Source organism: Neoarius graeffei, chromosome 15, assembly GCF_027579695.1.
Source record: "Neoarius graeffei isolate fNeoGra1 chromosome 15, fNeoGra1.pri, whole genome shotgun sequence".
Taxonomy (NCBI): domain Eukaryota; kingdom Metazoa; phylum Chordata; class Actinopteri; order Siluriformes; family Ariidae; genus Neoarius; species Neoarius graeffei.
This window is the reverse complement of record NC_083583.1, coordinates 53513440-53527882: the sequence shown is the minus strand read 5'-3', so window position 1 is coordinate 53527882 and position 14443 is coordinate 53513440. Positions and strand designations below refer to the sequence as shown.

At 41.6% G+C, this 14443-nt stretch overlaps 1 protein-coding gene across 2 annotated transcripts in view; it reads right to left on the bottom strand.

Annotated features, from left to right (window-relative positions):
• Positions 1-492: 492 nt before the first annotated feature.
• The window catches only part of gtpbp3 (GTP binding protein 3, mitochondrial), a 54667-nt gene continuing 40716 nt past the window's right edge, over positions 493-14443 (bottom strand). Inside the window, exons 8-9 of one of the 2 annotated variants that reach the window (XM_060941622.1) lie at positions 5184-5492; positions 493-1181 (exon numbers count right to left, since the gene is read on the bottom strand). In XM_060941622.1, coding sequence (XP_060797605.1) covers positions 950-1181; positions 5184-5492 — 541 coding nt within the window. In that variant the 3' untranslated portion in view covers positions 493-949. The remainder of the gene's footprint in view (positions 1182-5183; positions 5493-14443) is intronic. The other variant, XM_060941623.1, reaches the window with a different exon arrangement.

Genomic DNA, 14443 nt, shown 5'->3' with positions numbered 1-14443 from the left:
TAGGTGTGAATGTGAGTGTGAATGGTTGTGTGTGTCTATGTGTCAGCCCTGTGATGACCTGGCGACTTATCCAGGGTGTACCCCGCCTTTCGCCCGTAGTCAGCTGGGATAGGCTCCAGCTTGCCTGAGACCCTGTAGAACAGGATAAAGCGGCTACAGATAATGAGATGAGATGAGACATTCATCCCATTCAGTCTGCCACTTCCTTGAAATATAAGATGCCGGTGCAGATCTGAGGTCGGGATTTTACATTCAGTGACCTCTTTAGTGAGGGCTCTTTTGGCCACATTATCTGCCTGCTCATTACCAGCGAGGCCAACATGGCCTGGAATAAAAAATAAAAGATAAATTAAATTAAAATTAAAAAAAGCTTCATTTCTCTTTGTAAAAGTTCAAGTTTATCTAAAACATTGGCAATCACAGGACGATCAATCTTTACAAAAAAAACACACACACACACAAAAGTGCCTGGAGGCATGATTTTGAGAAGGCGTTTATTAGTAATTTACCAGCACATTTGAGGCAAATGTTCATATTCATAACTGTTTTGTCTAATTTACAGTGACATTCTGCATTTATATTGTTTGTATGAAACATGTGCTAGTGACTTAAATCATACGTTTAGCCTCCATATTTCTCAGTTGCTTAGCAACAGTGTTCCCTCGACTTGAGCAGCGTATAATATATTCACCACCCTCTTTAATAAATACAAATTCTGTTTGAACACACCATAATAGCACTGATTATTTGGGGATTATTTTTAAATACTTTCATTTGCTATTACCACTGAAATCTTACAAAAATGCCGGATTCATCTTAAAAAAAAAAAAATTACACTACAGGTACTGCTTGAAAGAATCTGAAAAACATAACAGCATTTGGTGTATTTGGTCAGTTAACATTCATAAGGACATTAACAGACATTGACAGACTGTGAGCAGGGTTATATTTATTTACCAATGCAAAAATCTCTAAAAATCACATCCAAGATCTCTTCAATGCCAATCTTGCCCGTGATTCTACCCAAGCAGTTAAGGCCTAAGCGCAGTCCTTCTGCTGCCAGCGCCAGGTCCACATCTCTAAACTTATGATATTGACTCAAAGCTTCAACACTCTTTTGGAGGTTAGTCCGATGGCGGGTCTGAGTTAGACTTGGGCTGCCGACCAGCGGATCTGCACACCTTGGAAGAAAAGGGAGGGTATGACATGGCAGAAAAACGATGATATTATTTTTAAGTGAAGGTTTGTAGATTGATTACACTGAACTTAAATTTTATATCATGGCATGAATTTGTGCACAAGGTTTGAAATGAAATTTTATAGTAATCCAGTAGTATAAATAGACAGATTGATTCAGTCGTTGGCAGCACCATCCATTTTAAATTCTGCTCTTCAAATTCAGATTCACATTTTCAAGAATTACATCCGTAACTAAAATAGTGAAGATCAAATCTGTGTTCAGATCTCATCTCATCTCATTATCTCTAGCCGCTTTATCCTTCTACAGGGTCGCAGGCAAGCTGGAGCCTATCCCAGCTGACTACGAGTGAAAGGCGGGGTACACCCTGGACAAGTCGCCAGGTCATCACAGGGCTGACACATAGACACAGACAACCATTCACACTCACATTCACACCTACGGTCAATTTAGAGTCACCAGTTAACCTAACCTGCATGTCTTTGGACTGTGGGGGAAACCGGAGCACCCGGAGGAAACCCACGTGGACACGGGGAGAACATGCAAACTCCACACAGAAAGGCCCTCGCCGGCCCCGGGGCTCGAACCCGGGACCTTCTTGCTGTGAGGCGACAGCGCTAACCACTACACCACCGTGCCGCCTGTTCAGATCTCGTGTTTTTAAAATATGAATCTGAATTTAAAATGACCTGTCCTGCCAAAAAACTAATTTTGTACACTTGATTATCCATCCATTATCTGTAGCCGCTTATCCTGTCCTACAGAGTCCCAGGCAAGCTGGAGCCTATCCCAGCTGACTATGGGTGAGAGGCAGGGTACACCCCGGACAAGTCGCCAGGTCATCACAGGGCTGACACAGAGACACCCATTCACACCTACGGTCAATTTAGAGTCACCAGTTAACCTAACCTGCATGTCTTTGGACTGTGGGGGAAACCGGAGCACCCGGAGGAAACCCACGCGGACAGAACATGCAAACTCCACACAGAAAGGCCCTCGCCGGCCGCTGGGCTCGAACCCAGGACCTTCTTGCTGTGAGGCGACAGCGCTAACCACTACACCACCGTGCTGCCCACTTAATTATATAGTATTATAAAATTACATTATTATTATAAAATTTAAATCAAATCTTTAAAGGGAGACAAATTCATAGCACACAAATTCAAGCCATCGAATAAAAATTCAATTTGATGGAATTCACTACCACTACAAATTCAACTCATTTACAAATTCAATTAAAAGCAGAATATCTTAAATTTTATAATTTACATTCAGACTGTATGAGCACACTGCTCATTACAGAAGAGGGAGACAATTTTTTATTTTATATTTTACATTGCACAATACGGTGCAACCATTAAGTGAATTTTCAAAAAGAAAATGGTCTAAGTGAATTAGACTAATCAAAACAGTAATGCTAAACCAGTAAAGGAAAACGTGCTGTATAATATTTATTTGAATATGCTTTCATAAGGGCGGCACGGTGGTGTAGTGGTTAGCACTGTCTCCTCACAGCAAGAAGGTCCGGGTTCGAGCCCCGTGGCCGGCGAGGGCCTTTCTGTGCGGAGTTTGCATGTTCTCCCCGTGTCCGCGTGGGTTTCCTCCGGGTGCTCCGGTTTCCCCCACAGTCCAAAGACATGCAGGTTAGGTTAACTGGTGACTCTAAATTGACCGTAGGTGTGAATGTGAGTGTGAATGGTTGTGTGTCTATGTGTCAGCCCTGTGATGATCTGGCGACTTGTCCAGGGTGTACCCCGCCTTTCGCCCGTAGTCAGCTGGGATAGGCTCCAGCTTGCCTGCGACCCTGTAGAACAGGATAAAGCGGCTACAGATAATGAGATGAGATGAGATGAGACATTCATCCCATTCAGTCTGCCACTTCCTTGAAATATAAGATGCCGGTGCAGATCTGAGGTCAGGATTTTACATTCAGTGACCTCTTTAGTGAGGGCTCTTTTGGCCACATTACCAGCCTGCTCATTACCAGCGAGGCCAACATGGCCTGGAATAAAAAATAAAAGATAAATTAAATTAAAATTAAAAAAAGCTTCATTTCTCTTTGTAAAAGTTCAAGTTTATCTAAAACATTGGCAATCATAGGACGATCAATCTTTACAAAAAAAAACCACACACACACACACACACACACACACAAAAGTGCCTGGAGGCATGATTTTGAGAAGGCGTTTATTAGTAATTTACCAGCACATTTGAGGCAAATGTTCATATTCATAACTCATCTCATCTCATCTCATTATCTCTAGCCGCTTTATCCTTCTACAGGGTCGCAGGCAAGCTGGAGCCTATCCCAGCTGACTACGGGTGAAAGGCGGGGTACACCCTGGACAAGTCGCCAGGTCATCACAGGGCTGACACATAGACACAGACAACCATTCACACAAACATTCACACCTACGCTCAATTTAGAGTCACCAGTTAACCTAACCTGCATGTCTTTGGACTGTGGGGGAAACCGGAGCACCCGGAGGAAACCCACGCGGACACGGGGAGAACATGCAAACTCCGCACAGAAAGGCCCTCGCCGGCCCCGGGGCTCGAACCCGGACCTTCTTGCTGTGAGGCGACAGCGCTAACCACTACACCACCGTGCCGCCTGTTCAGATCTCGTGTTTTTAAAATATGAATCTGAATTTAAAATGACCTGTACTGCCAAAAAACTAATTTTGTACACTTGATTATCCATCCATTATCTGTAGCCGCTTATCCTGTCCTACAGAGTCCCAGGCAAGCTGGAGCCTATCCCAGCTGACTATGGGTGAAAGGCAGGGTACACCCCGGACAAGTCGCCAGGTCATCACAGGGCTGACACAGAGACACCCATTCACACCTACGGTCAATTTAGAGCCACCAGTTAACCTAACCTGCATGTCTTTGGACTGTGGGGGAAACTGGAGCACCCGGAGGAAACCCACATGGACAGAACATGCAAACTCCACACAGAAAGGCCCTCGCCGGCCGCTGGGCTCGAACCCAGGACCTTCTTGCTGTGAGGCGACAGCGCTAACCACTACACCACCGTGCTGCCCACTTGATTATATAGTATTATAAAATTACATTATCATTATAAAATTTAAATCAAATCTTTAAAGGGAGACAAATTCATAGCACACAAATTCAAGCCATCGAATAAAAATTCAAATTTGATGGAATTCACTACCACTACAAATTCAACTTCATTTACAAATTCAATTAAAAGCAGAATATCTTAAATTTTATAATTTACATTCAGACTGTATGAGCACACTGCTCATTACAGAAGAGGGAGACAATTTTTTATTTTATATTTTACATTGCACAATACGGTGCAACCATTAAGTGAATTTTCAAAAAGAAAATGGTCTAAGTGAATTAGACTAATCAAAACAGTAATGCTAAACCAGTAAAGGAAAACGTGCTGTATAATATTTATTTGAATATGCTTTCATAAGGGCGGCACGGTGGTGTAGTGGTTAGCACTGTCGCCTCACAGCAAGAAGGTCCGGGTTCGAGCCCCGTGGCCGGCGAGGGCCTTTCTGTGCGGAGTTTGCATGTTCTCCCCGTGTCCGCGTGGGTTTCCTCCGGGTGCTCCGGTTTCCCCCACAGTCCAAAGACATGCAGGTTAGTTTAACTGGTGACTCTAAATTGACCGTAGGTGTGAATGTTTGTGTGAATGGTTGTCTGTGTCTATGTGTCAGCCCTGTGATGACCTGGCGACTTGTCCAGGGTGTACCCCGCCTTTCGCCCGTAGTCAGCTGGGATAGGCTCCAGCTTGCCTGCAACCCTGTAGAACAGGATAAAGCAGCTAGAGATAATGAGATGTTTTCATAACGCTTTACTGCATTATGTCATTATGAATATAGTGAAGTTTCCATCAATGTTAACCTGATATTTCAATATTTTCAAATGTTTCCATTCAGGTTATTTCATGTGCAGATCCTAATTTGCATAAAACACAAGAACAGAAACCTCACAACGTTTGACTTACATTGTCTTAACTCTCTCCTGCAACAGTTTCAAGAAATCAGCCAGTCCTTCTCTGGTACTGCATGAAAGAATACTGACTGGAGTCACAGTGAACGCATCACTGAGGGCTCTCTGGATGATGCTAATGTGTTCATTAGGCAGGAGGTCACTTTTGTTAAGGATCAGGAGACACTGCTGCGCGTGATCCTGCTTCGTCTCTTTTGTCAGCACATTGTTGAGGTAGTCATTCAGGAAACCTGGCACCATCTGAGGCTCCTGAGGAAGCTGTGTCGAGTCGACCACCACCAGTGTCAGATCTGCCACTTCCACCCTATAGACAAGAGGAGAAAAAAAGCTGATTCTTTCTAAAACACTTCTGCCTTGTCAGATACGGCTTCTACTTATGACCTTGACAACTTTATCACCAATAAGATACCAGTTTTAAGATCTTAAAATTCTTATATCCAGCTGATTTTTACATGGTCAAAAATGGAGCAGTGGCCAATAGAGTTGGTCAAACCAGGCTTTACTAATATGACAATGTCAATTTCCATGAATTCAAAATGTGCCAATTATCAATACTTATAATTTTAAAATAAATGAATGACTTGAACTGACAAAACTGACTGAGTGTATACTGGAGACTGCTGCATGGTACAGTTAGTTTAGATTAGTTTTTATTTCTGTGTCATGCCAAACATTTGGCCGATCCCACTTGGGATTACAAGATACTCACACTTTGCAAAACATACATCTTCTTCCAGTACTACACATATAAAGCATGTAGTAAAATAATGATAATAACACAGAAAAAAGGCGGCACGATGGTGTAGTGGTTAGCGCTGTCGCCATACAGCAAGAAGGTTCTGGGTTCGAGCCCAGCGGCCGACGGGGGCCTTTCTGTGTGGAGTTTGCATGCCCTCCCCGTTTCTTTGGTTTCCTTGGGGTGCTCTGGTTTCCCCCACAGTCCAAAGACATGCAGGCTAGGCTAACATAGGATGGCCTTGGGCTGAAGTGCCCAAGAGTGGTGGCGCATACGTATGCAGCGGCTTTGCTCTCCTGTGATGAACTAAATTTCGTTGTACATTTGTGCAGTGACAATAAAGGCATTCTATTCTAAAACAGATATTCGAAATACAGTATTTACATAAAGAATTGTTACATATCTACAGATTGGCTCGGTAAAGAGCTTTTTCCTCTTCCCCCAGGCTTTCTCCAGACACCTGGCTAATTTATATGTTTTATATGTGAACTCAGTCTTTGTGCATCATCCATATTTACAAGACCAGTATCAGTTTTTATCTTACAAAACAGAGCATCGCGCAGTTCGTAATAAAAAGGACAGTAAAAAACAAAATGGAACACACTTTGTGTTTCATTTAGACAGCACATTGGACAAATTCATTTTTCTTCTTCTAGATTAACATAGCGTCCAGTTTCCACAGTTAGAGGGAACATACCCAGTCTCAGCTGGGCACATATAGATCTTTGGGTTGTTTGTTTTTTTTTGACAAACTGTATTTCACAAACTGAATATGGTACAAAGAATTATCATCGTAAAAGTACGCAATTTTGGTTTAGTCCATATATCATCATCATCAGCCCACTGTCCTTTGTTCTGAGCAAACACATTCTCTAAGCAAACAAATGTTAAGTTTTTCATTATTTAAAAAAGCCTCACCAAACCCAGAGTTGCAGAACAATGTGCACACACTTTTACCCAAGGACCAATAATTTACTTACCCCAGATAAATATTTGTTTCATCAACCTTCTTTCTTCCCAATCAAGTAACCGTTTCCATAACTGAGCTATACATATCTTCCACCGAACCTCACATGATTCCCAGCCCATGTCCCCCACTATAGCCAACTTTGGTGCATATTTATGCACACTCAGAAATATCTTATGGTATTGTTTTGCACTGATTCATACATAGAGATATTTCTAAGGCCCTTAACACCAGCAGTACACTGCAAAAAAACAGAAAACTGAATTTGAAGAGAATATTCCTTAATACTAGTGAAATTATCTTGCTCCACAGACAGATAATTTTACTTGACAAGCCATCTTGGAATAAGTTGGTTACAATCTAGAACTAGTCTTAATAACCTCAGAGTTGGTGTCTTGTATTCTTCTATACTGCAAAAATGATATCTTAACAAGTTAGAATATCTTGAAAATAGTTGAAACGATCTAGCATTTCCTATTAGAAGAACACAAGACACCGATTCTGAGATTATTAAACCTAGTTCTAAATTGCAACCAACTTATTCTATGTCTTATCAAGTAAAAATATCTGTCCATGCAGCAAGATAATTTCACTAGCATTAAGGAATTTTCTCCTCAAATTCAGTTTTCAGTTATTATAATCAAGCACAGGACACACACAAGCTTGAGTATGTTTGGAAACTCATATCCTTCAAATTTTGAGCTTTACCAGTAATTCCTCCCAGAGCTCTACCTGCGGATTCAGCAAGAACCTTAAAACCCGAGAGAAATGCGAAGAGGGCAGAAAGATGGATGGGTGGCCCATTTAAATTCTGTAAGAATAAGCCACTATGGCACAACTTTAATTTATTATGTGGTAACCAGCCATTTATTCAACCCTCTTGGTCATCACTTGGAATAAACATGCTTGGTGATATACAGTGGGGCAAAAAAGTATTTAGTCAGCCACCAATTGTGCAAGTTCTCCCACTTAAAAAGATGAGAGAGGCCTGTAATTTTCATCATAGGTACACTTCAACTATGAGAGACAGAATGGGGGGAAAGAATCCAGGAAATCACATTGTAGGATTTTTAATGAATCAATTGGTAAATTCCTCGGTAAAATAAGTATTTGGTCACCTACAAACAAGCAAGATTTCTGGCTCTCACAGACCTGTACTTCTTTAAGAGGCTCCTCTGTCCTCCACTCGTTACCTGTATTAATGGCACCTGTTTGAACTCGTTATCAGTATAAAAGACACCTGTCCACAACCTCAAACAGTCACACTCCAAACTCCACTATGGCCAAGACCAAAAAGCTGTCAAAGGACACCAGAAACAAAATTGTAGACCTGCACCAGGCTGGGAAGACTGAATCTGCAATAGGTAAGCAGCTTGGTGTGAAGAAATTAACTGTGGGAGCAATTATTAGAAAATGGAAGACATACAAGACCACTGATAATCTCCCTCGATCTGGGGCTCCACGCAAGATCTCACCCCGTGGGGTCAAAATGATCACAAGAACGGTGAGCAAAAATCCCAGAACCACACGGGGGGACCTAGTGAATGACCTGCAGAGAGCTGGGACCAAAGTAACAAAGGCTACCATCAGTAACACACTACGCCGCCAGGGACTCAAATCCTGCAGTGCCAGACGTGTCCCCCTGCTTAAGCCAGTACATGTCCAGGCCCGTCTGAAGTTTGCTAGAGAGCATTTGGAAGATCCAGAAGAGGACTGGGAGAATGTCATATGGTCAGATGAAACCAAAATAGAACTTTTTGGTAAAAACTCAACTTGTCGTGTTTGGAGGAGAAAGAATGCTGAGTTGCATCCAAAGAACACCATACCTACTGTGAAGCATGGGGGTGGAAACATCATGCTTTGGGGCTGTTTTTCTGCAAAGGGACCAGGACGACTGATCCGTGTAAAGGAAAGAATGAATGGGGCCATGTATCGTGAGATTTTGAGTGAAAACCTCCTTCCATCAGCAAGGGCATTGAAGACGAAACGTGGCTGGGTCTTTCAGCATGACAATGATCCCAAACACACCGCACGGGCAACGAAGGAGTGGCTTCGTAAGAAGCATTTCAAGGTCCTGGAGTGGCCTAGCCAGTCTCCAGATCTCAACCCCATAGAAAATCTTTGGAGGGAGTTGAAAGTCCGTGTTGCCCAGCGACAGCCCCAAAACATCACTGCTCTAGAGGAGATCTGCATGGAGGAATGGGCCAAAATACCAGCAACAGTGTGTGAAAACCTTGTGAAGACTTACAGAAAATGTTTGACCTCTGTCATTGCCAACAAAGGGTATATAACAAAGTATTGAGATGAACTTTTGTTATTGACCAAATACTTATTTTCCACCATAATTTGCAAATAAATTCTTTAAAAATCAGACAATGTGATTTTCTGGATTTTTTTTCTCATTTTGTCTCTCATAGTTGAGGTATACCTATGATGAAAATGACAGACTTCTCTCATCTTTTTAAGTGGGAGAACTTGCACAATTGGTGACTGACTAAATACTTTTTTGCCTCACTGTATATGATGCTCAAGGTCTTTGCTCTATTCAGGACTTAAGGACACGCTTCTCTCTCCCAGCATCCTCTTACTTTGCTTACTTTTAGCTAAGATCAGCCTTAAAAGCATATGGTGTTCCCTGGGACTCTCCCCTTCCCTCTCGTCCCATGCTGGAATGGATCTTGCCTATATTTGGTAGATCGTCTGTCTCTATAATATACAGCAAACTAACTGAACATAGTCTAAAGCCTCTGTCAATTGAATCTATTTGGAATAGGGAACTGGGAGAATTAGATGTGAATTAGGGTGCCAATCATAACAATGGGGAAAATTAATTTTTGCATTTTTTAAAGTCTCACCCTCTAATTAATTATTTTCCTTTAATAGCAAGAAAATGAAATATAAATTTAGAATAAGATGCAACAATATTTAGAGGTGGCACAAAGCCTCTGAAAATCCTACTGTTGTATAATTTTCGGACATTTATGTTCGTTTTTAATAAAGCTATTAAAAGATGTAGATTTAGAAAATATCAAGACCTTGAGCATCTCAAGCTTCATTACAAAGCACACCCACACTTTGGGGCGGCACGGTGGTGTAGTGGTTAGCGCTGTCGCCTCACAGCAAAAAGGTCCTGAGTTCGAGCCCAGCAGCTGGCGAGGGCCTTTCTGTGTGGAGTTTGCATGTTCTCCCCGTGCCCACGTGGGTTTCCTCCGGGTGCTCTGGTTTCCCCCACAGTCCAAAGACATGCAGGTTAGGTTAACTGGTGACTCTAAATTGACTGTAGGTGTGAATGTGAGTGTGAATGGTTGTCTGTGTCTATATGTCAGCCCTGTGATGACCTGGCGACTTGTCCAGGGTGTACCCGGGACTCCCTAAAGTGAATGACGCATGAAATGGAATGACGAATGACAGCTAGTGATTTGAACAATAAATGGTCCCTTGTCATTCAGATTCTTATAAATGGAATAACGATTGAAATGTAGGTGGAATGACATGCTTTCAGCTCATGAAATGGAATGACATTGTTTCTAAGTGGAATGACATACTTTTAGGTCATCAGTGATATCACCTTTTACAAATGGAATGACAGCGTTTCCAGGTGGAATGACATACTTTAAGCTAATGTTATCAGTGATATCCCCTTTTACAAATGGAATGACAGTGTTTTTAGGTGGAATGACATACTTTGAGGCAATGTTATCAGTGATATCACCTATAACCTAACCCTAACCCTAGAAACAATGTCATTCCATTTGTTAATTTGATATCACTGATAACATTGCCTCAAAGTATGTCATTCCACCTAGAAACCTTATCATTCCATTTGTAAAAGGTGATATCACTGACAACATTAGCTCAAAGTAAGTCAATACATATAGAAACCCTGTCATTCCATTTGTAAAAGCTGATATCCCACCAAGCACCCACTTAACTTATCCTAGGGAGGTCTAAAACTAAAGATTTCAATCGTTATTCCATTTGTAAGAATCAGAATGACAAGGGACCATTTATTGTTCAAATTTACTACCTGTCATTCGTCATTCCATTTCATGCGTCATTCACTTTAGGGAGTCCTGTGTACCCCGCCTTTTGCCCGTAGTCAGCTGGGATAGGCTCCAGCTTGCCTGCAACCCTGTAGAACAGGATAAAGCGGCTAGAGATAATGAGATGAGATGAGAGACCCACACTTTGTTCACAAGCCTTCGCATTCCAACAGGCTTCTTAGGAAAAGTCCAGAAGAATGGCCAGAAGATGAAGATTACCAGGAAGGAAAGAGACTAATGGTGGACTGAAAGTTGTCAACAATTCAGCTGAAAGAGGTGTAGCTCTTGTTCAGCAGTTCAATGATGGCATCACCATTCATGAGGATCAAAAACAGTATCTTTTACAAGTTGTCGAATACCGTCGAAAACAGCATCCAACAGTGAAGAAGAGTCCTCTTTAAAAAAGATGTTTGGTCCTTTTATTGCTTCTATGTATTTAAGTGTTCAATACTGTTTAATAAAGTTTTCATCTCTGCAAATTAGTAGCTTCATATGATTTCCTTACATGCTATCCAAGTTTTTTTTTGAAACAAGTCATTAGCCAAAATCACACAATAATTCCAAATTTCAGGGAGTTTGTGCCACCTCTAAACATCAATAAATTTAGCTAATATTTCACAGCATGATATATTTAGCCCAAAGGAAAAAAACTGGGAGGTGAGACTTGAGAAATAGATAACTTCATTTTTTATTGGCACCCTAATGTGAATGTAGACTGGGATACTGTGTGGTTGAATTTAAGTTTAACCTCTAAGAATTTAGCTTATCAAGTTATTCACTTTAAAACCATTCACAGAGCATACACCGCACCCTATAGACCCCTTCGCAGTAAACGTCATTCATACGTAAGAGGAAATTGCGCGCGCTGCCTGGACCCAAAAAAGACTCCGCGACGGTAGAGACGAGAATAAATATTTGGAAGAAATGCCTAGTTGTTATGTTGTCGGGTGTCAGAATCGTAGCAGTGATGGGGTTAAAATGTACAGAATTCCAGCAGGATCTCACCCATTCCAAAAAAATCGCCGACGTCTATGGCTACAAGCCATCAAACGTGTAGACTGGGATGAAAGCACGATACGCGGGTTTGCAGCGCCCACTTCATCACAGGTAAGATCAGGCTATTTATTAAATCTTTCTTTTTTATTCTTTCTAGTCTTTGTTTATTGATGTAGCAAAATACTTTGGTAACGTTTGTCTGATTAGCTGGGTCATAGTTACACAATGTAATGAATATTGTTAGCATGTTAACTTAGCTTTGCATGCAATTTTGTTTGTAGGAGAGGTCTCGCTTGACTCAAGCAGTCCAGATTTTGTGCCATCATTATTTGTGTATGCCGAAAATCACAATTTTAAAGCAAGGATGGAAAGGTAAAATTGTGTGCCCTCACTCTAAATGCCAACTTACGTTGACTGCTCTAACCTAGCTCCCGCCCCGTTCAGCTTCATTTCTGCTCTCTGCCTCTCGCTTTTTACGCAGCTCTGATTTCTCTTAGCTGCACTCTTTACACTATCATTCCTTTCATGCCATTACCTCCTGCAAATTGCTGTTTAGTGTTGGTATTTGCTGTTGTAGCTAAAGCCACATTGCCATCACATCACTGGCATAATTTGATTAAAACAAAATGAATATGAATGTCCCATTGTTAATCAAGTCGTAGTCTCGCTGTAACCAGAATGTTGATGGCAGGCTACTTTTGTAAATAGGGTTTTTCTTTTTTTGAGTTTGACATTTTTTGTAAATAGTATGACTGCCTTCAGGTATCAGAGGAAAACTTACTAACATCGTCCATCCACTCTTTAAATACGGATCCGGTAGGCGATGTCCACTTGTTAGAGTTAACTTATTTATGTAGCATTCTCGATCTTGTAACGACAATTGTTTGGCATAATCTGACAGCTCATAATGCCGGTCTATGGGCAGCGCCACTGTTTCTGGGTCCAGGCTGCGTGCGCATCCTAGCAACGGTCGGTTTGTTTACAAACATGCGAAGGGGTCTATAAGAGATTCCAGATGAAACTACAGGCTTCGTATGACTGTCACATATGCAATAAAACCTCACCTGGAACGTTTTTACGTACGTTTTGGAATTGTCCAATCATATCTAACCTCTGGACCCATGTAAATTCTGTGTTATCTGATGTACTTGACATCTCTTATATTCCTAATCCTGGTTTCTGTCTCCTTAATGATACCTCTGGCATCTCTCTAAAACAAATTCAGTGTAAAATGTTATTTGCTGGGTTCACATCTGCAAAGAAAACAATTACAAAACACTGGTTTACTCCTGATATCTGTATGAAGTCATTCTGGATACAAAGCCTTCTTAGAATTGTTCATCTTGAACTTACTACTGCGAGACTGAATAAAGCCCGGCCTGCTACCGTGGAAGCCTGGGAAAACTTCTCATCCGATATAATTTCTTGGATGAGACGATAATGTACACTCACACACTAATCCTTTTTTATGTCTTTGGTTTTGCCTGTTTTGCTTTTGATACTTCACTATTGCTGTACACAGTGCTATTTAATATGTCTGTGACCCCCTCCTGTTGAAAATCAATAAAATGTTGATCACAAAAAAAAAAAAAAAACAAGAGAAATGCGAATTTTTTTGTGCTAAAACAGAATAGCAGTTAAATTTGGCGAGGTTTATCGAGTCCCCGGACAGACGCAACTATTCTCTAAACCGCACGGTAGCGGATATATTCGCAGACAAAAGCCGAGCAACTGGAAGTAGCAGATGGGAGTCGCGTGACGTCACGGGTGTGTGTTGGCCACAAACAACACAACATGAGCAACCAAAGCGAGCAGGAATTTAGTGAAGGAGAAACTTCAAGTTTTAGCAGTTTTTCATCAGTTCAAGTTGATGACGACGTACTGACAGAAGAAAAAGAAGTGGCCAGCGATAGGAAAGAAGAGAGTGAGGTATCAAACCGTACCTATTCGAGCCAGAATTGTCCGATGAGAGTGGGGACAGTGACACATATCGTCATCAACTTGAACTGACGAAAAACTACTAAAACTTTAAGTTTCTCCCTCACTAAATTCCTGCTCGCTTTGGTTGCTCATGATGTTTTTCGTGGCCGACACACACCCATGACGTCATGCGACTCCCGTCTGCTACTTCCAGTTGCTCAGCTTTTGTCTGTGAATATATCCGCTACTGTGTGGTTTAGAGAATAGTTGTTTGGGGGGGCGTTTGGATGACTGGAAGTTGAAGATGCATTCCTCAAGTTAGTAGTACTACAGTATGTTGGAAACAAAATGCTTTGCAGTTCATTGTAGCAAAGTCTTGACTAATTCACGATTACCTTTATCTTTTGGGAAAAGGAACAGGGCCACTCCCTCCAAGGCATTTGTGTTGCTGCTCCCGGCAGCGATACATCGCTTTCCGGGTGCTTTCCCTTTTTTCTCTCCCCCTTCTTCTCCATAACAGTCGTAGATTGTAGTTTAACGATTTGTCTCTCTTTCTACATCATTTTCTGTCGCAAGTATCCATCAAAATGAAT